Raw genomic sequence first — 25,965 nt, forward strand, 5'->3', positions numbered from 1 at the left:
ATGTAAAAGTTTCAAGGAGAAATTAATTAAACCAGAAGCTTTTTTTTTTTTTTTTTTAAATATGAAACTATGCATTATATTCTATGGGACAACCCCAACTAATATTAGAATCTAATTCCTCATAAACAAAAGATGCAGTTTATAAAAGGTGTACCAGCCTGAGAGGTAAAATTAAAATGTTACCAATTACACAGGTGTAAACTCATAGATTAGGCACATATCTGAAGTCAGATCATGGTTTAGAGTTACACTGAAAATCAGTACAGTAAGAGGTCTGGTTGCTGTAAGAACAGTAAAAGCTAACAGGCTGGTTGCAGGGTGTCAGATAAACCAAATGGGGCACAGCATGCACAGATAATGAACATCAGACTGGACTGAAACAACCACAGAACAAAACCAAACGACACAGATGAACTCTCTGCAACTTTTTCTGGTGGGAGTCAAAGACAATGAACTTCAGAACAAGGAGAGTTTGAAAACAAGGGGTTGATGCTCCAAATCAGAGATCATTATGCCAGCAGATTCAGAAAGGGAGAGTCTGGAGTTACAGCCAGCAGAGGGCTGTCTTGTTTTGCTCAGCAGAAGACAGGGTCAGCAGAACCAGCATCAGCAACCGAGTTCTCATTTCTAGGACCACACAACTTTCATTACCTCTTGTCTTCCTCCAAAGGCTGAGATGTCATCCTATGTAAAGATGTAAAAGTAAAAGAGAATGTAAAAAAAGAAACTCAATTAACAATTAATACCCAGTCACATCTACCCAGAGTGCCAGCTCTTATGTTCAAAGTGTCCTTTCCAATATAAAAAAAAGTTAAACAAAAATGAAGGGTCAGTTGGGACAATTGGGTTCACATCAAAATGAAAAACAAACGAGGTTCTGAAACTACCTGCTTCTACAGCCCGAGTGAAGAACTCAGATCAAATAATACACATGACAACAGTGGGAGCACTGCCACTCCTATTTGAGCAGTAGCCTCCTTGAAAAGATATAAGGACTTTAACTAACTACTGCCTTACTTTTAGCTATAATTACTCAGAGATACATTAGCAGCAAAACAGGGAAGTAATGCAAAAGCACTGGTTAACAAATCACTTCTGTCGTAGCTCCTAACTCTTTTGCTCTGCACTTGTCAGGTTCAGGATGAAACCATCTTCACCTCACTCAATTACACTTGCCAATACTCACAGGACTTCCTCAATCTTGGCAATAATCTGTTCTGCACATGCTCTTTCCTTCTCCACCGCGTTCCGGTCACGAACCCGTTCTGCATCCAACTTGGTCAACTCTCCCTCTGCCAGGGTCAACCCCATACTACGTTTCTGCCTGAAATACAGAGAGAAGAAAGAATCACTTCAAAATAAATACTGACCTGTAACAAGAGAAAGCAACCTCCTGACATTCAGAAGGCCAAAAAGGTTGCCTTATTGGTTTGCAGCATTTCTCTACAGCATTTGCAATCACTGTAAAACAGAGCTAAGATGGCCTTCAGAGGGGTAACATTTCACAGCATTTATTAAGAGAAGTAGCTATGGCAATGACCAAAAGTGGGCATTCTTTTTGCAGCATCCAAGGTTATATACTTGAAGCACAGACTTGAATATTTTTAGCTATGAAGACGACAATTACTGAACAGATTATCTTGAGATGGTCTCTCAGACTAGCACAGAATGCTCATGACTGCACATAAAAGGACTTATCAGTTACCAAATTATATGATTTGTAGATGATAGTTCTCTAAAGTGGATTATTTCTTGTCTAAAGGGGAGTAAAAATAAAAAATGATATACATTGATTAAAAATACAGTGTCTCTGTTCAATGCAGAGGGATTGGACTCGATGACCTTTAAAGGTCTCTTCCAACTCAAATGATTCTACAATTCTAAGAAAGATTTATGTAACACCATTAAGCAACAATATTCTAAATGTGGCTCCAATAACTTTTAGAATAAACAACCCAGTCTTTGATACTGATCTTGCAAATGACTACATGCAGCACGGTGTCAAAAGACACTCAGAGGTTGGTCAGAGTGAGCCCTCTCTCCAGTGCTATCTTCCTATTCAGTCCAAGACAAATGTTCCTTGAGTTTGGAATTCCTTCTTATCAGGCATGAATTAAACAAAAACTGTACAGGCAACTGCTGTTACCTGAAATCTTCCAGATTCCTCTGAACTTCTGGACAGACTTTATCTTGCATAGTTTGTATATAGTGGCGATGAAGCTCTTCAGGAATGAGTTCTGGCCTTCTTTTCTCTGTAAGTCAGAAGAGAAAGTTAACAGATTATTCTTTCCAGAAGAGAAATAGTTCACACTACCTTAGAATAAAGTCGTTCATACACAACTTAAACCATCCAAGAATTCCCTTTTGCCTTCCACTTATTGATAATATGAATTTCAGTGCATTAAGCGTAAATAGCTTTGGTCACATCCAGCATTAGACCAAAAAATACACTTGCCAACATGGCCAGTTCTTCCCACCACCAATGCATCTATCAGAGCATGCACTATGTCCAAAACAAGAATTTGTTCTGTCTCTCCCTGTAAACACACAGTACTGTACATCTGAAGCAACCCCACGGTTAATTGCTGGGACTGCCTCAAACAGCAGAAGCTGAAATGCAGAATTCCAAGGCAGGAGTGCCTTACCTAGATCTACAGAGATTTCATCTGGTATTGGAACTTTAAGATTCTGCAAAAGAAAAGGAACACTGGAGGAATACATCTAACAAGCAGCACCCCAATAAAACGCACGATACAAAGTGCATAATACAATGCCCTTCAAACCCCAAATCATATAACCTGAACAGCTGAACATATTCAGGATGGAAACCTCCCCTATGATACACACAGACACATATATAAAATGTAATACACGAGGATGATCTCATCTAAGCAGGTGATCATAGCCTCTGCAACACAACATGGTAGTCTGAGATGAGATGGTAAAGAGGTTTCTCAGGCTTTCCAACACACACATGGAATTGCCTGACCTTGACAACAGACACATCAATACATGCAGCAGATATTAACTAAAATGCAGTGTATGACAATTAAAGCTAGATTGCATGTAACCAAATTATTTTTCCTATCAGATAATGCATTTCCTGTGATTTAAACAACTACCAGGCAGCTGGGGCCATTTGGCATTTATTTTACTTTATTCAATGGTAATATTTTAAGCAACACAGTAAAATCCTTTTGATTCTTGAAGGCTTGACTAACTCCTTAGTTTTTTCCACTTCAGAGAGCAAAGAAAGGTAAAAGTCAACTTTCTAAATATGCCTGAAAACAAAAGAAAGGTCTGGAACCTACTGCAGCTCGGTCCAAGAAGAACTGGTAAAACTCCAGGAAGACACGCCGAGTCTCCTTCGCATTGGTCTGCTTGTACAAGTCTGAGTAAAGGTAGCACAACTGTGGGAAACAGAAGGAGAAGTAATTTAGAGATACTACAACAACTCTTCTAACACCCCTAATTCAAACCTTTCTTCACTGTCATGCAAAGAATTCAGCATTGTTGATTTGCAAGCCCTCCTAGCTAGTTTATATATCAGCCAACCACAGGTAGCCTCAGCTGGTCAACTATGCTGCCTCAGACTCAGTGCAGGAGAAGGAAAAACACAGAGATCAGGCTACACAACTCAGAACTAAGGGACAGAGACCATTCCCACTACCTTAGGCTGAAATTAAATGCTTTCAGAGTTAAATATTTATCTGTAAATAGCTGAATGTTCTAGAGACAGTTCTCTTCATTCTTCTCTTCCTTTATCTGACATAAGCTCATGCCTGCTGAAGATCTGTATTTCTCTCCTTTCCAATCCAGCTATGTTGTTGGTAATGCTACACAAGAATAAGGAGATCCTGACACACACTACAAATTTTGGCCAGGGAAACAATTCTAGAACATCCTACCAATGCTGCAGGGTCAAACTGGGACACCACATGGTGCAGAAGAACAGCCAGGTGAGCTGGGCGAGACTTCAGGAGCTCAATGTTTTGGAAACAACTGCATTGTCCATTTATCTGTGGAGATACATGGAAACTGTTTGAATTATTCAAGAAAGCTACTGTGCAAAACAAAAAACAAAACAAGAAGCTTCTTCCAACAGCTTAACACTTCATTTGTTGAATTGAAATGAAAACTGATCAATTCCAGAACCTCCACAGTGTCACTGTAGAATCCCAGGAAGGGCTTACAATGACAACACACCTTTTAAACACATCTCTCAACACTGAATATAATGTAATGAAATACAACTCAGAACACAGGAGAGTTAAAGTACCTCAGAATGAATATGTCAAAAGCCATGTGAGCTACATTGCTGTGACCACAGCGCAGAACAATTAGAAGAAACTTAATAAGCAAAAGGAAACTAAATAAAGCAAATAAAACTTCAAGCCTTCTTGAAATTCAAGAAGAGTAACAGAAATAAAGACAAAAATCCCCAGGTGTTACCATTTGGCACGATCAGTGGTAAGAGGAATCACATGCCCTAATTCTTAATTGAACACGAGAACAGTTCAATAAAACTAAGTCATGGAACACTTGCAATTAAAGCACAGAAAGACTAGTCAACGTGGGAAGAAGAATGGCTGAGGCTGCAAGTCATTCCCACCTGCTCCTGCTCAGTGTCAAAGTCATCATCCTCTGCTCCAATGATCTGTGGTCCCACACGGGATGAAGGACTTCCAATGCTGGACTGAGAATCCTGGGTGAGTCAGGAGTGGGGGAAGGGAAGGAAGAGAAGTGCACTGCAGTTACTCCCTTGGAACAGTAATCTTTCTTCACCCAGTCAAAGATACTGCTATCATTTTAATCCTCCTCAAATTTCAATGGAAACCCAAGTGCCTTCATTCAACCTCGTACAAGCTTAGGGTTGCAAGATTCCTTTTAGCATAGTTCTCCCAAATTGGAAGCGTTCAGAAATGTCAAAGCAGATGACTCAAAACCAATTGCATCATCTACAGATTTCTGAGCACGCTAAGCATGCAGCATATGACAAATGTCAGCTTAGTATAAATGGAGAAATATGACTTTAGAAAATCATGTAAGATGAGAGAAAAATACTTCAGAAGTCATCCTAAGGAAAACGACAGCACTTCCAACCACGTTCCATTTCTATCTGCTCTGAAGGCCATAATGATCTAAAGAAAAAACACTGCTCTTCATTTAGTGTTGAATTCAGGGAATAAAACATGCACAACAGCTTTAGCCCTTTTAGGTCCAGCTGTTTTACTGCTGATTATCTATTTCTTGTCTCTAAATGGGCCCGCTCTTAAGCTCCATAAACATTTATTCAGCTAATTAACATTCCCTGCACAACTTTAATCGCGTTTCATTTTCTAATGCAAAGTTTATGGGTGCTTCATCTAAAAAGAAAGGAAAAAAGCCATGCCAAATGGGACTATCACAGGCGACGCTGTTGTGATTCTTTATGTTTTGGACTCACAGTATCTTGAACCTCAGTCTTCTCTGGGCTCTCATCCAGATAAACCCGCTCCTTCAGGCCACTGCGAGGACTCTGGGAAAAAAGGAAGTTCAGTTCTGGTGAGTAACAGCAAATCCAGGAAAATGAGAACAGCACAGTATGTTTTTCAGCCACGACAGACAAATGTTTTCCTTTCTCTCAGAGCGAATTGTTAACCAGCTGAAGTACCAACAGGCAAACTGCACAGCTCCAAAACAACAACAAACAGCAACAAAAACATCCAACAAAACAGAACAACCCAATGGAGAAGGAGTTTTATTAAGAATGCTAGAAGCACTGAATAAAGGCAGAGCTGTAAAAATAAAACCTGCCAGTACACCTCTCCTTATCTTCCTCTTTGCTCTCTCCACCTTTTACAGCAGTTCACGTAGTACTCGTGCTGCTAGTTTCTCTGGCTAGCCCCTTTCCCATTTCCCAATATTTATTAGGAAGATAGCCAGGAATTCTGTTCTGTGTTTCTTATAAACAAACATGAGTGACACCTCTAACCAGATAAGGAATTGGTAGGGGAGTATTTTGAAATAGTCATCTGTGATGATCATCATACCTCACGTTCTGGAGGTGCACCTGATCCACCTTCCTATCACTACCAACTACTAGTACAGATTTGGCTCCCACATCCTTAACTTAAGCAATAAGCTTAAGTCAAAGCCCAAGCACAGAGACTCAATTCCACTGCACTAATCAGACAATGACTTAATTAAAGTTTAGGTGTTAAGGCACTCCAATAAGGAGACGAGTACAGATTGATAACTGAAGAGAGAGCAGACTAGGAGCTTTTACTGTTGGCAATAATTGAAGCTTATTTGGTAGAAGTAAGGCTCTTCCTCACTTTCATGGCAATGTGCCCAGTGACTGGATCTGAGTCACAGCTACCGTAATTGGAACATTAACATGCTCTTAAAAAGATACTCTTAATTGGCCTCTCTCAATTTTGAGAAAGATGCTGTCATCCATCTTTCTTTGTCTGGTTACAGGGAGTGTGCCAGGAAAATCTAATCCTGGATAAGAACCCAAAACCCACACTATTGCTTTCCCAATCCCTAATGGAAAACCAGTGTAGTATGGTTCCTCAGGGAAATGTCTTTGGTGAGTACTTAAAAGCCTGTTCTAGTAACACACAGCCTTATTGAGACACAGCACCTATCTGTAATAGACAGAACATCACAAGCTTTAAAAATCTGCACAAGGAAAGCAAATCCAAGAGGTATAGAATCCCAACCATGGAGCTGTACAATACTCACATCAGCAATGTCACTGTTCGGTCGAGAGGGGCTGTCACTACTGTAATCCAGTTTGCTCAGAGCATCTCCACTCTCTGCCTCCACTTCACTGACCTGCAGCGATTCTGCCACAGACCTGGAGGACAAAACTCCATCCTGAAAAGATAAAGTGAGCTGTGAGCAGCACTGAGCCAGTAAAATATTTCAAGGGACAATACTCCAACATTAGCTGCTTCAAAACCTGGAAAAAAAGCTGTTTCAAAGCCTAACCCATTTATGAAATCTTATTTATAAACCATTTATTAAACTTTCTTCACGTACCCAAAAGAGGTTGCAATGACCTTCTAAGAAAAGATAACAGAAAATCATACCACGTTTTCAGGCAAACTAATACATTCCATGATTGGCACTTACTGCTTTAAAAGCAGTCCTTCACAGACTGTTTGGAAGCCCACTGTAAAGCACACTTCATACACTGACATTGCATTGTATTGCTTCTGCCAGCACAAGTCTCAACTCTAGAGGGTGCCATCTGCCTGTGCAAGCACCAAAGAGCACGGTAAAAAAAACTCCTGCTTGCCCAGAACACCATCATCTCCCAAGAATTTTCAACCAGAACATATCACAGAGAAGCCTGACGCATTTGGTTACCTGAGCACAGCCTGTGGCTTTGGACAGCTGCTCCTGCAGCTGAGTAATGTGCTTCTTTGTTTCCTGTATCTCTCTGAGCAGTCGTGAGCTGGAAGATCGGCTGTACTCTTCTTGCAGAGACTGAAAAGTAGTTTTATGAGGCTTCATCACTCAGGATCTCCTCGGTACCAGAGCTTACAACCACAGCCTACCACTAATCTTCATTCCACTTACACATCTTAAATAATATTCAGTACATTTGCACAACCACTATAGATGCTACGGAACGTCTATTTTAAATAGCTCTCCTTTGTCCTGTGCCACATGACTGCAATCTAGAGATCTACTGAAATAATCACAACTGCAGTGAGGATACAGCTGAAGACCAGTAACTCAGCAGCACCAAGGAGCACAGTGCCAACTGTCGCTCCCAGAGAGAAATGACTCATGCTTAGTTTGAGTCACAGATGCTCACGTGTCCTAGGATTGGACCAGACTGACATATAAGTATGTTTCCACTTAAAGCACCCACTGCTGGTTGTTTTCCTACCCTGACAATGATTGAAAACTACAGGGTTGATCAACAAGAGCAATTAGAGTCAGATCTCTGCACACAGAAGAGCTAGATGAAAACACAAGTCATGTTAAGAGAATGCTACTGAACATCAACAACCATTCCTTATAATTCAGCCCCTTCCCTTTCCTGCACCCCTCTTGAAGGCAAGCAACAAATTCCAGTACCTGCAGCCGCTCCTGCTCTTTCTGTAGCATCTTTCTCAGAATCTCCACCTTCTGGTTGTGGACAATATTATTCTCCTCCTAGAAAAATACAGAGGAATTAAGGGTTAGTTACAGAGAAGGAAAAAAAAAGAAAGAAAAAAAAAAGAGAAGTGTCCGTGTATTCATTTGCTTTCATTTCCCTGTCACAAATCTGCATGCCTTACAGTCCAATTCTTAACAGAAATTACAGCACTGGATCAGACCGATAGCTCTGCCCATGGCAAGGGGATGGAACCAGATGGTCCTTAAGTCCCTTACAACCTCAGCCTTTCTGTGACTCTATGATCACATAATCTCACACCATGCAAACTGCAGCGCATCTCGAAGCCAACCTAGGAGCAGAGTAACCCCTCAACTGCCCTTGCATTATCTCAGATGGGGCAGGATATGTACTTGCAACATGCTTTTCCCACGTGATTCAATGCCCACTGGGTGGCCAGGCAAATATTCTATTTCCAATTTGTGCAAGAAGCTCAAAACAATTCCTTTGAGGAAAAAAACAAAATAATACATGACTACATTTTTTCCACTGCTAAATTGGCTCTCTGGAAAGAACACTTTAAAATCTTACCCCCATAAGCACCGGGCTAGTAATCCTTTCTGCATTTCCTGATGTGCCAGGCGAATGGGGTGATGTCATGATGGGAGACATATGCCCAAATGCTGCCAGATCCACTTCAGAATCAGCCAAAGGAATCTGGGGCGACCCCGGTGGGCGCCCCTGAACAGTGAGAGCTACATAGGAACCCGCTGCAGGGAGAACAGAAGTCGTATTTCAGACGTACTCGCAGATTTCTAAGGCTGCCATTTCCTCTCCCCTTTTGTGATAATCATTCTTAATGAAAGCATGCAGTGTAATTTCTAGTCTACCAGGTTACATTTACAGTATACATACACCCATACCACAAAATAAACTGTGCTAGGCCAGAAAACACCGCTAACACTTTCTTCCAACCAAGAATTCACTTCCCTTGGAAATGCCAGTTTTGCACGCAACATAAAGCAATCTGCCTTAATGCTGCCTGAGCAGCTACAGCATTGCAGGTGAAATCAAAACAGGGGAAGATAGCAGGCAAGGTCTGGCAGTAACTTCAGATGCCAAACCAAGGAGAAACTGCAGAAGCAGCCACCCCACCTTTCACTTTACTGCCTGTTTTACACACACCTTTACCTCTCAGCACAGGGTCACTTATCTATCCAGTGACATGGACCTTGTCCGTGTACTCGATAGATAAATTAGACGTTGGTCCTTTTAAATTCTGCCTTTCATGCTCTTTAAAGGAGCGAAGTGGAAAAAAAATAGGAACATGCCTTTACTTACACTTGATCAGCTTTACCACCTCCAAATGGTTTGAGTGTGTTACAAGAGTGCCATTCACCTGGGGATATCAGAGGGAAGAGAAGAAAGCAAACTGTGTTTGGCTACAGCTTTCCAGACAAGGAAAATCTCCTTTGGGTACACACACATTACACAATAAGCAATGCAGCAGAATGAGGAACAGTAATGTTTTCCCCCCTTCTCTATTCCTCTGTCTTTCAAGAAATTAACGGATGAACAACTTCTCTCTGAGTTTGTTCAGTGAGCTCTACAAAAAGAAAACCACTGACACACACCAAAGGAAACAAGCAACCAAATGCACAAGAGCAACTCACCAGAAGAAGATTTAGGGTAGTTAATGTTACTCATTAATTTACAGAACTGGGGTTCCAAACAAGTATGTCTGTGTCATAGCAGCAATAAAAGCCATCATTTTGCAGCACTGACTTACAAAGTCCTTTTAGTTTATGGTTTAATCTCTAAGTCATTAGAGACTGAGAGATAAGTTTGTTCTGGGTGCAGATCTACTCCTTTCCCCTACACTGCTGTTGGAAGCTTGTAGGATGTTGGACTTGCATCAAGTCCTGAGATGATAATGATCTCCATAACAAAACCAGCTTTCAGCAGTAGGCTGGCAGTGGTTACCATACGTCCCCCAAACAGGAAAACTTCTACCACTCCTCTCCCCCACAGGCAAAAGCAAACATCAGTGCAGAGACATCAGTGACTTTCTTTCAAGGAAAGAGCTCATTTGAGTGAAAGGATCAATTTCTCAGAAGAGCTGAATGCCCTTACCTTGATAATTCTATCACCCGTTTGCACTCCAGCTCGCATGGCTGCTCCATCTAGAGAAGCAAGAAACCATTTAGTTCCAATTTCAATGTCACAGGAAACAGGAATGGTTTAAACACTTCTGTATTTCCATGAGAAGCTATTTCCCATTCTCACTCCAGCTTCCTCTTTTTTTAATCAGACTAAAATCTCTGAGTATCTAGACTGAAGAAGGTTCTCTTTCCACTCTGCAGTAGATACAAGCCGCAATCCCACCACGTCACCCTAATTCTTTATTTTCTTTCAAATGTGAGAGTCAGTTTGCAAATACATCGAGATGCTGAGAGAGGTGATTCACTGCATCACAACAGTGCAACACCCTTTGTCCATGCACATCTGTTCCAAAGTTTCTGATGGCTACAGCCATCCCACCCACAAGGAAAGAATTTGGAGCTTTCTTCTCCAGCTCATGCACACGTTTCTTTGATTCACATGCAAACCCTCTAGGTTGCTCTCTGGTCAGCACATTTAACATGTCTGCTTACCTTCTTTGACAGACTGCACAAAGACTGGGTTGTCTCCACTGACTGTCAGCCCAAACCCATTTTCATCCCGTTGGATAACAACACACCGCTGAACAAGACCTGCATAAGAAAGGTGCAGAAAGGGCAGAAGAAAGAGAAAGAGAGAAATACAAAGAGACACAAGCTAGGCATCAGTCCAAAACCTTATCCTCCTAGATAATCACAGAGCACAGAGAGAAACTGATACAAGACAACAGAGGGAAATATATATGACAGACAGAAACAGGGCAGCAGTCCAGAAACAGATAGGAATGTCAAGACAGGTCAAGCTTATTGCTTCAGTTCCACAGCACAGAGATGAACAACAGCAGAGATGCAGACAGCTCGGGCACATCGGGCACAACCTGAGGTAACAGCAGGTTGTAAAGAGCAGCTATGTGCATGTACCAGTGAGCACAATTTCTCTTTGTCCAAACCAATAGCTCTTCAAAGCATGGCATTGGCTCATAAGGTCCAGTACACCATCAAAAACAATTTCTACATGCTACTTAAAAAAAATAAATGCAAATAGGTTACAAATCTCTCACACCAACACCAATGGTTGTACTGATGCAGATGTACTGACCAGGAAAAGTTCTTCTGCAAAAATCTCAGCTCAGCTCAGCTCCTTCTGTTCCAGGTGAGTGCAGACCCAGAGCAGGAGCATTGAGGAGTAACTCATGTTACTCATGCCACATGTGCTACACTTCAGAAATCAAGACCCAGCCTCTCACTGAGCTACTTCTGATCTATGAATGGAGCCAAAATGTCAGCAGTTCTGAGTCTGAATCTGCTCCTCCTCCTGCTTGCTGTGTAACATCAAAGGAAAACTGTCTTTCTTACTGGAAATACTCAGTATAGTGTTATAGTGTGAACACAAACACTGTTGCAAAGACAGATGTACTCAGTAGGTGCAGCACTTTGAGAAAGCAAAGTGCAAGGTACGTCTGTTGGTCACCTGGAAGTGAAACAAGGGGAAAAAAAGGAGAAGGCAGCAGCCCCTGCACGCTCATTGCAGAGCACTTCCCTGAGAGCATCTGCATGGCACCTACCACAAAGGAGCCTTTATCTGGAAGAACAACTTTAGAACTCTGCAAAATGCTTCAAGGACGTTGTTTTATTTACATAGCAGAAACCACTAGCTACTAAACATCACCTTCCTTCCAGCAGCCTGCTTTGCTGCTTCGCTTCTCAAGCCACGTCAGGCAACAAATTCTGCCACCAGCATCTTGAGACAGACTTGGATTTCTCTTCCACAATCAGCAACTTGAAGCAACGTTTGGTGTGGCAGGAACAAAAGAAATTGGGACGACAGTCTTTGCTGGAATCATTTTGTAAGGAAAGAATTGTAAGAGTGCAAAGTCACCTCCATGTTTTAAATCGCTTTTGCACCAGTGTGGCTCTGCAGCAACTCCCAATGGAAATGAGGAGTCTCAAATGAAACACTGCCTACCCAGTCAGCCCTGTTCTCCTGGAGCGTGGCCCATGTGGAAGCAGTGTGGGAGTGGTGGAGAAGGTTGCACTGCAGCACTTCTACATCCATCTGATCCCACTACCATACCCCAGTAATCCACCTTCTGCTCAGAACGTTGCAACAAATGTCACTACACACAGTGACGTACGATGAGCTGCAGAGATGGACGTAAAGTGAAAGCAGACAGGAGGAAGAAAAACCACCACCTTTCGCACCCTCTTCATACACTTCAGTGAGAGAACATGCCTCTCCCTTTCGTACCTCCCATTTTTCTATATGACCAAGCTTCTTCAAGTCTCACTTCACAAGAATGATGCCCCAGGGTGGGGTGTGGGAAAGAGAACACATGCTATTTCATAAAAACAGCTCGTTTTAAACCCTGCTGCCAGACGTGCAGGTTTTATGAGTAAGACACTAACTAAGCTTTTGACTCATAAGAACTTTCCTCGCTTAAAGGCACAGCACAGCCCTGTGTACTCACTGCTCTGCAATGACAGTTCTCTCTCCCAGAACCAATAACCCCTGGATCTTGTACTGATAAGCTTCTTCCTTGAATGAACCTGATGCCAAAGCAGAGGCAAAGCATTGGGGGATGCAACAAAAGCTGACCTGTCAGAGTATTAGTTAAGTCCCAGCAATAACCACGTTACACAGCTTCACAGCACAAGTCTCAGTCTTATCCAAGGCCATCATTTAATTGGGCTCACTCAAACCCAAACTATTCCAGTATTGCCATTTCCCTGCAGTTGTTCACTTATCCCTGGATAAGAAGCAGCACTCAGCCCTTCTCTAGCAGATTATGATGAGGCTTACATAGGCCAGCTGAGAAGCCATGCCTGAGAAAGACACACAGCAGCCTTACAGAGATGTAAAGCACTACCTGGAAACAACTTCACCCACTTCAAGACAAGTCTGCCAGCTTGGTGCAGCAATGAAGAGCCCACGCAAGCAAGTAGTGATGGGTTTTCATTCACATTTCATTCATTTCTCACTTGTGCTGAACAGAAACTGTGAGCTGTTCGTTGTGTTCATTCTTACTGTGGTATCTCACTTTTTCCAGCTGAAGTTTAAGAAAAATTACAAGGTCAATGAACTCGTTGCTGACAGTGATCAAAATCAAAGCAGTAATGATCTTGTTCCCATATTTGCTTTCACACGACAACGTCTTGCAATGAGGAAACACCACTGTAACTATGTTTTAAGTAAAAATTAAATAAAAAATAAATAGATTTTCATATTTTGCGTAGATTCATAAGATTCTGTAAGAAAAAAAAAAATATCTTTAAAATCCTTTTTCCTCGTCATGCATATTGCAGTTCTGGAAAGTTGTTGGGACCTCAAGCCAAGGGTGCAGCAAAGCAGCTCAGTGTGCACTGCAGTGAGATGCCTGAGACACGAAATGAAAGCAGCTAGGAACGAACAACCTCAGACAAAAAGGCATTACAGGGAAGAAGACCAACTCTTCAATAGGTGGCACTATTCCCTCTGGGACACTGCAGCCCCTCACAATGCAACTTCTGGGCAGCAGGAAGGCTGAAGTCCCAACTCCAAGGTCACAGCACAGTATGGTAAAAATGAGCATTTCAGGCAGTTTGGGCAGGCACATTTCAACAGCCCACGAGCCTCCTTACTGCAGAGATCATTTACCATCTCTACAGATGCTAAACGTTTTGAAGCTATTCGATAAAACACCAAATTTCACGTTCCAAATAAATCAGGAACTGATACTGAAAACTTGACTCTCCAAAGAGCAGAGCCACGAATCACAGCTCCCACAGCAACAAGCAGCTCCTGCTCTGCTCCAACTGTGTGGGACACAGCATGGGAGGAGACTTCTCAACTGTAACCTCCCCAGAGGCTTGAGGCCACAATGGGAAAATGCAATTCAGTACAGTGATTGGACGTGAATCATTGGATAAACAAAAACAAACTCCCTGGGGCTTTGAGAACGTCCAAATGTTTCACTCTGGGAGGGAAGCTTTATTTCCAGCCAGTGTTTGCAGAAAACCCGCTCCACAAAACGAATAAAACCATCAGCTTTCATACAGGAAATTTCTCATCGGGGGACATCTTTGTATTTCACTATATTTTAGTTATTACCACGTTCTCCATGCGAAATGCCATATTGGAGGCATTCTTTAGATTCCTCTACTAGCTTGGCAACAGAAGTCAGATAAAGCCAAAGCAAAAACTGCACCATCTGAAATGATGCAGCACACAGACCCTTGATAGAGCTGTTCATGACCATGGCACTAGAAGCCATCCACAAAACTAGGTATGGTAGCCTTCCTAGAAGAAAGGAACAATGTGTTTTAACCATTAAACGTAGGACTGGCAGCTCCCATAGCAACAATGCATTCGGTCCCTGTGGTCAAGGGCCCCTTGCTCTCATCAGGGCCAGTTGTATCACATGGGCTCCCAAGAGGCCTTTTAATAGGCTGGAAAAACGGTCCCAGCATAAAGACACAAAGCTGGTAAGAAAGAAAACAGGAAGAGTAAGGAAAGATTCTCTAGGGTTTGATCGTAGAAACACTTCAACAGGGGCAAAATCTGGATTTTTCAAAGCAAAACAAAACCAAAGATTTAAAAACTTGCCCTAAAGTTGAAGGTAACAAAGTGGAAGAGTGTGCATAAGGCCTAGCCTATCATTTGGGCTGGAAAATGACCATTGCTGAATATAAAAGAAGGCATCTTTGGAGAGCAACCACGTTGTGGGGAAAGGTAACCAATACCCAAGCTCTCCCCCTTAGAGTTACTTTCAATTATCAGTTTGTTTGAGAGACAGGAATTCTACTTCAAGCAAGAGGTACTAAGCACTGTGAAGGCTGTGGCACTAATTACTCCATTATAGCATACCTGAAATTATACCCAATCACTCCGCTCATCATCCAGGCTTTGTTGAGAACCCAGACACGAATCTGGATTTACGGGAGAAAATACCTCACTCTAAGTTTAATACGATCATAAATCAGCTTCTGTATCTCGAAACATTTTCCTACCTAACCACTCTCCCCCCACCAGACCACTCAGATATTTCAGACAAAAAATCTGGTCTACTGCTCCTCAATTAAGGATTTCAAGAGGTCAGAACAAACTCATACATCGAAATCACCTCCTTTCCCCGATGTCACTCAGGACTTTCCTATTACCCCCCTTCCAAAGGCTAGCCCAAGAAAGAGCCAGTTAACAGCCAGTCACCAGCCAGAAAAATATCAGTACAGTATTTCTACTTGCAGATCTTAAAATATTTCGGTCCCTTCCAAAGCAAACAACAAACCTCTCTGCACATACCACAGGACCTGGGAAAAGCAGAGGGGAGAGACAAAAGGCAGGGCGAGGTCCAACACAGAAAAGGCCATAGGAAAGGAAGGATGAGTGGAAACTGCTCCCAGAGACACTGGGCACAGACAGAGCATCTGCAGGAAACTTTGGGGGAAGCGAAAGCTTAAGTTAGGAAGTCATGTTTCTTTCTGCCATACATGAAAACCAGGACACTGTGCAGACTGAGGGAGAAGTATAAACACAGATACATTCCATTAAGCATACCAAATGTTTCCTGTAATTAAACTAGAATAGTCTGACAGCACCTCCAGTATATTACGGGTAAGCAGCATCAGGCACAATGATGGTGCAAGCCATAGGATCCAGTCAGCTGTATGTCACCAGCCAGCATCAACCCAGCAAAGGAAAGAACAAGTCAAGGCTTCAGCATAAGCTCATCAGAAACATCACCCTCAGATATGCACCTTCTGAGCAGGTTGTTTTCTTGTTCACTCCTTCTGAGCACAGGAAGCAGATCTGTAACCTGCAGCAGGTAAGGTTTCCAGCTCTACTGAAGCAAATTAAGGCACTCTCAAAACCTGTTTACAGTTCCTGAGGAACACAACCGTCTCACATTACTTTCTGTTGGTTTTTTTTTAAAAAGAAATATGTATGATTCAAAATCCAGGGAAAGCAAAGAGATTCCCTACTAACAGAAAGAACAGCTCCCTAAACCACAACTGAATGGCTTTGCTAACACGCCTATGTTGGTTTAGAAGAAACTCTATGGGTTTTTTGTTTGCTCTGTTTTATTTCTTTATGCTCCTTACAATCATAGCTATGACAGCAACATGTGTTTATTACTCAGGTAGTTTAAGAAGCTGGATCACAGTAACAACAGGTAGCTTTATTGGAGTGAAACAACGCAGCTGATACTTCAAGACTCATTGTATCTGTTCCAAGGCCACAGGAGGTTATACAGCAAGCACAATTACCAGCAAAGAAAAACACGAAACAGAAAGTATTAGGGACAAGTATTTCAAATACCAGGAAGAAAAAGGGAAGGGCATGAAGGCCAGCCCATGACTGGAGTCAAGACAGAGCTGGAAATACAAGATGAGAAACACGATGTGCAGCAGCACTGGCCAGGCTCAGCCCAGGCCCAAGGGTCTCACAAGCTGGCAGAATTCAAGACAGCACCCACCAACCTGTGAAAACTTACTGCAGTTAATTTCTTAACATATGAGTGCAAATCTCATTAGGGATCACAAATTCAACAGGTCATTAACATAAGGGTAGGAAGAAGAGTGTCGCAGTCTGAAGACTAACATATCTGATGCAAGCTGAAGAAAGCAGGACGAGCAAACAGCTCTGCTCAGCAGACATCCCTTCCAGCAGCACCCATGGTGGTGTGCTGGCAACATAATGATGTGTGAGGCTACTCCTGTCCCAGACTGCTTCGTGCCTATTTGTTCCAGCCTACAAGCTGACAACACAGCAGTACACAGCAATGCCAAAGGGGCAGGGAAGTTACTCCCTTCTTTTGAATGAAGAATGGTTAAGTTCACATTCTTCCATATTTTTTTTTTTTAATTATTTTCAGAGATGGTTTTTCCCCCTTCCTTGAAAAATGAAAAGAAACTGATAGGAGATCCTTACCAGACAGTGCAAAATGTGAACTACTACCAGCTCATCCAGACTAACTGCTACGATCAGAGCAAGGCAGACTTTTCTACAACTACACACACTCCTGTGGAGCCCAGCATGAGCCACCTTCATACAGTGCCAAAAACACATGATGGCACAACGTCTCCAAGAACAGCAGCCCCACCAAGTTTTCCCAGTTAGGAAGAGATCAAGAGAAGGGGTGACAACCTGTGCTTGCCACCTGTGGGTTAGTTTCCAGGCACTACAAGAACTACAAGCTGATACACTGAAGCAACATTTAAACCCAGTATCCCACTCCTTGCTGCAGAGCCAACCATGCGGACCACGTAAGGGATAAATAAAAGCCTCAGGTGCACAGACAGAAAGCATGGAGCAGACTGCAAAGGTGCAAGGCTGCAGCAGCTGCTGGAGCTTACCATACGTCTCGGATCTACTCTCCTCCGAACTAGACTTTGTCTTCTTGGAGGAGCTATCTGCACAAGAGCAGGAGAGAAGGAGAGAGAGATATAGAAAATATGGAGACCAAACATGAGAAGAAAAAAAACTTCATGAAAAACACAGACTGATTTATTAGGTTAAATCGTGCAAAACACAAATAAGATGTGAACAAAACATAGGTGAAACACTTGGAATAAGGGGTGAATAATACGAGCGTGAAGGCACAGGTAACACCACAAAGAATTTATCACAGGATTTGAGACACAATAAAGGAAGTTCTCTGCTATGAACTGTAGAAAATATTTTGGGCAAAAAACAGTTCAGACATGGAAATCCATGCAAACCCATCTCCAGAGTAAGTAATAAATGTGTGCACAGTGGTTCAGCATTCTGGATTCACCCCTTAGAAAGAAGGGAATTTTATGGAGGCTACAGCGTGGAGTTCATCCATCAGACCACATCACAAGCATCCTAAAAGTGGTGCCAGGTAGCAGCCCTCAAAATTTTGAATTCCTTTTATCAAATTGAGATTAAAAGATTCCTGAGGTTTGCTTCCAAAGAATTCTTTCTACCAAAGAGGTTCATAGCCTGAGCCCTCCCTCAGCCAACCCCACAGTTCTACATTACATATCCCAAGGACAAAGGACAACAACCACTAATTCAGATTTTTTCCCTTATTTTTTTTTTTAAACAGACATTAAAAGCCCATTTCAATTTATCCTGTGTACATCAGGAAGGAGTGATGCAGCCAGTGGCAGGAAGCATTAACGAACAGCACGATTTATAAACATCAGCTCCAAATGCCTAGTGCAAAAACACATTCTGCAAGTTTTACAGCCTTCCAATTCAGCTCTCATCTCTTCCACAAGCCCCAGGGAATTGACTGGACTAAACAGCAGAATGCACAGACATGGAAAAGCACATTGCATGGGGCCAGGAGGCTCAGGCAAGAGCCTGTCATGCATTTTATGAACACACACAGTAGTCACTGGGTTAGTCTTTCACAGAAGGAAGGAAAAATCCCTGCATGCACCCTAATTTCCCATGACAGCACTGGACAGGTTGAACAAGCTGACCTCTCAGAAGGTTAAAAAATAGGACAGCATAGCCTTTAAAAAAACAGAAGCTCATCATAAAATGCATCACGTTGGAAAGCACAAACTCATTTCACAAAGGACAGAGATGGTTCAAAATCCACCACAGTTCAAAAGATCCAATCAGGAATATTAGCTCTAGTTGAGTCTGCAGGGTCTCACATTTCAAGCCTTTTTCTACTCAACAGCCAAAAGAACGACTGACAACTAATTACAGTGTTTGCCTCCTGAAATTTCAGACTAACTTTTCTGAAAGAGGAAGCAGTTGTAATTACTCACTGACACCACTAATCTGGGTTTATTCTCACACAATTAACAGCTACTTTGTCGATGAGCGTCTTTAAAAGCAAGCCTGCATTCATTTCAATGCCTGCATGCCTCAGAAGGGCTTTGCAAGCACAGAACAGCAACACTCCTGAACACCACATATGTTGACACATTAAAACTGGTTTCATTCTGATCCCCAGAAGCCCAGGCCTGGATCTTCACCCGCGGAGTTTTAAAGCTTTACCTGTTGGGTCGAAGTCGTGGGTGCTGCTGCAGCGCTCAACCTTCTGCTTCTTGTCTGCTGGAGACTCTCTGCTCAGAATGCTGCCGTGCCTGTGGCAAGCAAAGCAGAGTCCTGACTACTGCACACAACAGCCCTGCTCCACCTGTGAGTCTCTGGAAATAACCTTAAGAAGTCCTGATTGCCAGCGAGTTTACAGAGATGGCACGCATTGTGCTCAGCGCTAAATCTATTTCCAGGCTGTCTGCAAGATGAAAAGTGATCTCCCAAAAAACTGAAAAACCTCCCCAAATCGTTTTACATGAAACACCCATCCATGCAGAAGTTAAAGACATGGAACACCCACCACCAACCACACCAACCACCTGAAGGAAATGCCTGCATGCTGTGCACAAGCAGTGTTGCTTTATCTGCCACTCCAATCCCAGCTACGATGACCATCCAGCATGCACAGCAAAAGGCAGCACTGCACCATGCACTTGGAGTACACCACCAAATTCTTAGCACCTTATCCTGATCTAACTATTAATCTGATCTCATCTGTACTGGGTACTTCTAGGTTTGCATGCTTTTCTTTTTCTTTTTTTAACAAGCATTCCTCCTTCAACCATACTGTGTTACAACGGGCAATGTACATAAGCAGCCAAATGTCAGCAACTTACCTTGTAGGTTTTTTAAGAGGAAACCTGAAAAGAGAAACAACAAATATAATGAGCTTTTTTAGATTCTCAATATTATGCTTGACATTAATGCTTATGCTTAAATACAAAGTTATTCTATGTTCTTGCAGTGCCTTCAGAAGAAAATAACTGATCTCTTCCACTTCAGCATATTGGCCCATCTAGGCAAAAAATTGTCAAGGCAAGGTTTCCAACAGAACACAACAGAAACAGAATTCATGCTGTCAAATCCAGTGTCCAGTAGGTCTATCTTTCCCATTAGCATAGCATGGGAATGGATCATCTTCCTCTGAGAACCACTAATTTCATCAATGAAAATTAACATAGCTCAATTTTTCAGCCTGCTGATGGATTGCTTGTCCAGCATCTGAAGAAGGTCCAGACTGTCACTGAAAATTCTCCTACAGATGTAATACTTCCATTACTTCCCTCCCATGTGGGTTCCATGAAGCCCAGCACTGCAGCTGGTGCAGACGTTCCCTAACAAGATCTCTTAATTATTTTCATGAAATTGGTCAAATTTGAGACAATGGTGCAAAGTTAAGCTGGAAATATAGTAACTACTTCAGATGTTACTTCTGGAACACAACACAAGCAACAGCTCAGACACAAAAGCAGGCAGAAGTGTATGTGCATTCTGTAATGAAACAAGCAGGACCTACAAAACCTGGAATTTGTTCTCCTTGAATTACCACAGACAGATGACAGAGAGTGGAGTATGCCACCCAGCTTAAAGCACCGACCTCTATCTGTTTTTCTGAAAACTTTTCATGAGTTTCAGCTCCCAACTCACATTCAGCTAAGCCAGACACTTTGCAGCGTTCCCACAGAGATCCCCTGAGCACAGGCAGGAAGGCTGCCCCACCTGCTCCTGTTTGCAGCTCCTTTCTCCATAAGTGCATCACCTAGCCCTGTGATATATCGAGTGGCACAGCCCGAAACAGCAGCCTCAGAGCTAACTCCCTCCCAGTTACCTGGAAAACATAACTGGACACACAGACACAGCGCAAGCACCCAACTTAATCCTTCACTTCAGCTAACAACAGCTAACAACTGTGTGTACAGCCTTAGGACTAGGCAGCTTGAGCCCAAGCACACACTGCTAATAGGGCACAGCACTGAAATGAGTACCTGGTGACACACCAGGTGAGTGACCCTACGGTGACACCAACAATGCTGTCTGCCTGTTCCAGGGAACAACCACACAGAGCAGACCCAGGGCACAGCAAACAACAGCCACCCAGCTTGGACCCAATGCTGAGCAGTGAGCAGATCGAAGAATCGTGGAATTGTTAAGGTTGGAAAAAAACATTGAGACATCGGGTCCAACCATCAGCACTCACCCAGTGCTACATCCAACAGCAGCAAGGGAAAGCAAGTAGTCCAGAGAAAAGATCTATAACCCTTCAAAGGCAGGGGAAAACATCCAAGATAAATTACATCTTTTTATTATTTAATCAATCGCACTTGCTTTTGTTTGCTTAAAAACATCCTAACGCCACTCAAGAATATTTTGATGAAGCATTTCAGAGAAAAAGCTTATTCTGCAGTCTCTCCCCACCAAGTGTGCAGAACCCCTGAGCTTCAGCTCCTGCAGCAAAAGGAGCTGTTGACAAACAAAACAGAACCAGCTCATTGCCGCACTGTTTACCCAAACAGCTCAGAGTTATTTACAATGTGCTCAAGCAGAAGCGCAAACAGGGGATTTTTGAGGTCTAGAAGTCACGATGTTTCTGCTTAATGCATGTAAGCTGTTGGCGCTAATTATTTATAACGAAAACACTGACGGCTTTTATTTTTATGTGGAAACCTTCAGGATTTCTTTGGGTCAGAACGGGAGCTGAGTTCTGAGTGGGTTCTGAGCTCTCCTAAGGCTGCAGCCCTCAGCAAGGCCAAGCCTTGTGAGCACAGCCCCGACCCTCCCCGGCCCTCCCCGGCCTGCCGACAGCCCGCTGCGGGGCGGAGCTGCCCGGAAGCGCTGGAGCCGCGGGAGGGAGGGAGGTGGGCAGGCCGGCGGGGAGGCCCTGGTAGGCCGCGGGCCTGGAAAGACGAAGGCCGGGTAGGCCGCGGGGCCTGGCAGGCTGCAGGCCTGGGTAGGCTGCGGGAGCGTTCATGCTCACGTTAAATCCGAAAGCAGCACCGAACGCTGTGTCACTTCACTCAGCACCACGTGAAATAAATGTCAGGGTGCGGCCCTTGGCTGGAGGCTCAGCCCCACAGATTGCTGGCACGTTTGGGTTCCGCGATCGAACCCTGCAGACATTTTGTCTGATAGCTGATGAACGTCAGCGCATTTTCAAACTAGTCGCTCCGCTCTCTCCTCCCAAATACCAGGAACAATTAAAAGCCAAGGCACATTCTGTTTCTAAAATACTGGGTCAAATAATTTCAAGTAACTCAAATGCATCAAATTACTCAAACTATGCCCTGTTAGTCACGCTGCGTTGGTGAAACCTATTTACCAGAAAGCCCAGTGAGAAATGTGTACCAAGAACGAGAAACACTGCATTACAACTCACACGTGGATGCACAACTCGGTGCTGGAGCCATGCCTGCATGCTTCCTTCCAGAAAAAGACAGTTTGAAAATCTGTGTCCAAACACACCCGAGCGAGGAAAGCTCCCCAGCTCCAGCAGCACAAAGCATTCCATTCCAGCCCTGGAGGTTGAAAATATATCTGACCATAAATAGCACAGCGCTCTGATAACCATGTTGGGGTTGCTGGCTTTCTTTTTTTTTTTTCCGGCTCCTCCCGTTCTGAAATATTACAAGATTTCAATTAATTGCTGTCTCCAGAAGCAATCAAAGAAAAAAATATTTAGATTCAGAGAAGTTCTGTGCACTTTACTGCTCACATCCCTGAAATTTTGAGGCCTGTGCGTGTTTCACAGTGGAATTATGAATTACTACTGCTTGTGCCGAGATGAGTAAGAAATATTGTGAAACCCACACAAAAGAGAGCAGCCAAAAACTGCTTGCTTGACGGAACTCATCTTTAATTAGGAGATGAACAGTCGCAACAGAAGCTTCTTCACTGCTTTATTAGTTTCATTTAAAATAAGGCACTGCTTGTCACAGACAAACCTTCTCACAGAATCTCAGATTTGGGAAAAAAACAGCAAAGTCACCCAACTACCCTGAACCCAACAGAGATGAGAAACAATTACAGGTTCATTCGTATTTTCTACACAGAAAGAGAACAACCAGAGGTTGACTTAGAGCCTTATCCACCTCCCCAGAGTAAAAGCCCCAAACCACGGCTATTGAAAAATTCCATCACTCTACTTCAGAAGTTTTTACCCAGTAATTAGTCAATGAGAGACCTTCAGCCAGCACCACCTCCACAGGTTTTGGTGACACAACAAGCTGCTTTGCTGCCTGCACTCCTGAGGGGAAGGTGGCTTTTCCTTTCCTTTTGCTTACACAAACCACATGGATCCCATAACTACTCCTGAGTGACACACAAATTGCCTGACAGCCTCACACCTTTATTCCTAGCACACCCAGCTCCCCCCAGCATCCATCATGCTGCATTTCTTGTACCCTGGTTGGACCTGCACTGATAGAAGCCAGAAAAATGCTACATTTTCTGTGAAAATCTAGTAGGGCTAAGAAGTGCCTTGAAATTACAGTAAACGTGGATGTTTGAAATGCCTTTTTGCAGGTATTTTCCAGAACTACATCTTTAAAAAAGTGAGAAACAAATAGGCTGTGCATCTCCCCAGTTTGCAGCTAGGCACAGCCACCAGGGCACTCATTTGCTGGGCTTAAAAGCCCTGAGAAAGATATTACAGAAGCGTGCTGACATGACATGAACAAAAGCAGTACCAATGTGACCTTAATACGGAGCTAAAGGCAGTCTTCTGCCACAACAAAACGGGGGTAGGAGTGTTCTGTACAGCACAGCAGATTGAGTAAAATGAACTGATGAGATAGCAAATGACAGGTGGGTTGAGAGAGACACAGATGCAGCAAGTGGGCTACTATTAGCAACCAAGAAAAAACAGGCAGAAGCCTTCCAGCTCACCACGCTGCCCGCAGACTGCAGCTGCAAGCACACAGCTCTCTGCAGACAGCGCTGATCCAACACGGAGCCCACTGGTCCCAGCACTGACCCACTTAAAGAGCAGCGTCATCTCTTCCCCAGAGCACAGCACACAAGCTCAGAAAACCACCCAGATTCTTCCCCTCAAATAAAACCCCAAGCACAGACTGATGACCTTGCAGCGCAAGGTGTGGATGGAGCAGCAGCCAGATGAAGGAGGGCACCAAATGGTGGGGATTCCTGGGACCAACACACAGATCCCAGGAACTTGCAGCAAGTGCACCAGGAGGCGAAACTGAGCTGGGCAATAAAAGTTTCCATGTTATTTTTGTAGGAGTCCGAGGCAGCAACCACAGCTGACGCAATGACTCATGGAAGAACCGTTTGTGGCATTATTAGCTTTAGATTACTAACAGCTTGCAAGCAGAGCTAGTCGCTGCCTTCTGAGCAGGAACATGGGGAATTTAGGACTGGTATTTGTTGAGGGGACTCGACGCTGTTCCCCGTCCTTTAAATTTTGTCAGCGACTTCAGTGCTGGACTGGTCCTCACAAAGCATCAGCACGTACCTCCAGCCTACCAATGGCCCAGCAAAGTCCCTTTGCATAACTGGAGAGCACCCTTCATTTTTGCTTTTAGGTCAGGAAACAGAGTAAGCAGTGCAAGCTACCATCATATCTCCTGGTGGATCAGTGTAAGGATCAATGCAAAGCACCAGCCCCACAGCAACCTGAAGTGCTGAGTCCAGCACTTAACCAGAGCGAGTTCAACTCAGTAAAACCAAAGAGAGAAACAAAAAAATAGATGCCTTTTCTCAAGCCTGGAAAGCCAGCAGGACTTTGATGGTATGAGAAGTTAGCGGTGTAAGAGGATGGTGAAAAGCATCCCATCATTGCTAGTGAGAGCAATAATGAGAGACGTCCTCTGTGAGCTTTAAAATACATACATACAAATGTGTGCAGCAGTGTTGGGCAGAAAAACACTGCTGCACACAGTATCAGCACATAGACTTCATAAAGCTTTCAGCAGATCTTTGGATCTGTTGATCCTTGCAAACTGGATCTTTGAAGCAAGAATGAGAAGAGAGCAAATTTAAAAAAAAAGTGAAAGAAAAACAGAATGCAAAAAGAACTCTTTGTAAAACGTCCCACAAAAACATGAAGATTTGCCTCCATGTAAGGAGGTGCATGGAATTTCCTGATGATGCAGGTAGTCATGGCCATCTAATAGGAAAACTGTGGAAAATTGCCACTTTGCAGCAAGATCCACTTTGAAAAGAGCTCCCAACAGTGGCTGTTAAACACATAAATTAAAAACAAAACAAGAAAACAGGAAAGGCAAGCAGCATACTTGGAACATACTATAGCCAATTGCAGCTCCATCCTCAGCATCCCTTCCCTGTCAGATTTCAGATGGAAAGGTTTCCATTTCTGCAAACAGTAACATTTGGAAGGGGTTGAAGAAAAGCATCTCTAGAAAGTTTCATCCACAGTTCAGTCATTCAGCCCCAGCCCAAGCAAGTGCCTCAGCTATTTTCCATGACACAAGCACTTGGGTTTTTCCAAGAGCTGATGTCAGGGCTTTCTGTGGAGAAAGAGCTGCATTTACAGGGCAGGCAAGGAAGGAGGGCTTCCCCAGCAGCCATTCTCAATGTGGCTTTTGTGCTGCTCTGCTGCTGCAGCCAGGACCCTGCAAGAACTCTCAGTCCCCTCAGAAACTCTACAAAGGGGAGGGGACAGAGCCATTTTCAGCAGCCAGCACTGTTCTTCCACTCCTGTCCAACTTCCAAAGCTTGGAAGCATCAGCTTTCCATCTCCAGGCCTGGAGCTGCTGCCTTCCAACACAAGGACACTGATTGTTGAGTGCCTGCAACTGGGCAGGAGCAGACAGACCAACCAGAAGCAGAGAGGGGAGCAGTGGGAGGGGGCATAAATAACACAAGTGGCTCCAGCATCTCCAGTGCCACTTTCAGGTTCAGCCTAAACAGAAGATTCAAGCAGCAGGGATGCAGTTTGGCCATAAAGCATA

General features: G+C 43.4%; 1 protein-coding gene across 4 annotated transcripts in view; it reads right to left on the bottom strand.

Annotated features, from left to right (window-relative positions):
- ARHGEF12 (Rho guanine nucleotide exchange factor 12) overlaps window positions 1-25,965 on the bottom strand; it is a 66,812-nt gene that overhangs the window by 23,066 nt on the left and 17,781 nt on the right. For 2 of the 4 annotated variants that reach the window (XM_042832215.1, XM_042832216.1), the window contains exons 2-19: window positions 19,876-19,899; window positions 19,217-19,305; window positions 17,590-17,646; window positions 10,753-10,851; window positions 10,232-10,281; window positions 9,440-9,497; window positions 8,690-8,868; window positions 8,080-8,157; window positions 7,360-7,479; window positions 6,730-6,864; window positions 5,447-5,518; window positions 4,613-4,705; window positions 3,909-4,019; window positions 3,312-3,410; window positions 2,646-2,688; window positions 2,147-2,252; window positions 1,187-1,324; window positions 652-684 (exon numbers count right to left, since the gene is read on the bottom strand). In XM_042832215.1, coding sequence (XP_042688149.1) covers window positions 652-684; window positions 1,187-1,324; window positions 2,147-2,252; window positions 2,646-2,688; window positions 3,312-3,410; window positions 3,909-4,019; window positions 4,613-4,705; window positions 5,447-5,518; window positions 6,730-6,864; window positions 7,360-7,479; window positions 8,080-8,157; window positions 8,690-8,868; window positions 9,440-9,497; window positions 10,232-10,281; window positions 10,753-10,851; window positions 17,590-17,646; window positions 19,217-19,305; window positions 19,876-19,899 — 1,584 coding nt within the window. The remainder of the gene's footprint in view (window positions 1-651; window positions 685-1,186; window positions 1,325-2,146; window positions 2,253-2,645; window positions 2,689-3,311; window positions 3,411-3,908; window positions 4,020-4,612; window positions 4,706-5,446; window positions 5,519-6,729; window positions 6,865-7,359; window positions 7,480-8,079; window positions 8,158-8,689; window positions 8,869-9,439; window positions 9,498-10,231; window positions 10,282-10,752; window positions 10,852-17,589; window positions 17,647-19,216; window positions 19,306-19,875; window positions 19,900-25,965) is intronic. The other 2 variants (XM_042832217.1, XM_042832218.1) reach the window with 1 other exon arrangement.

This window comes from Centrocercus urophasianus, unplaced genomic scaffold, assembly GCF_019232065.1.
Source record: "Centrocercus urophasianus isolate 14NV4802_14NV808 unplaced genomic scaffold, USGS_Curo_1.0 seq_37, whole genome shotgun sequence".
Classification (NCBI taxonomy): domain Eukaryota; kingdom Metazoa; phylum Chordata; class Aves; order Galliformes; family Phasianidae; genus Centrocercus; species Centrocercus urophasianus.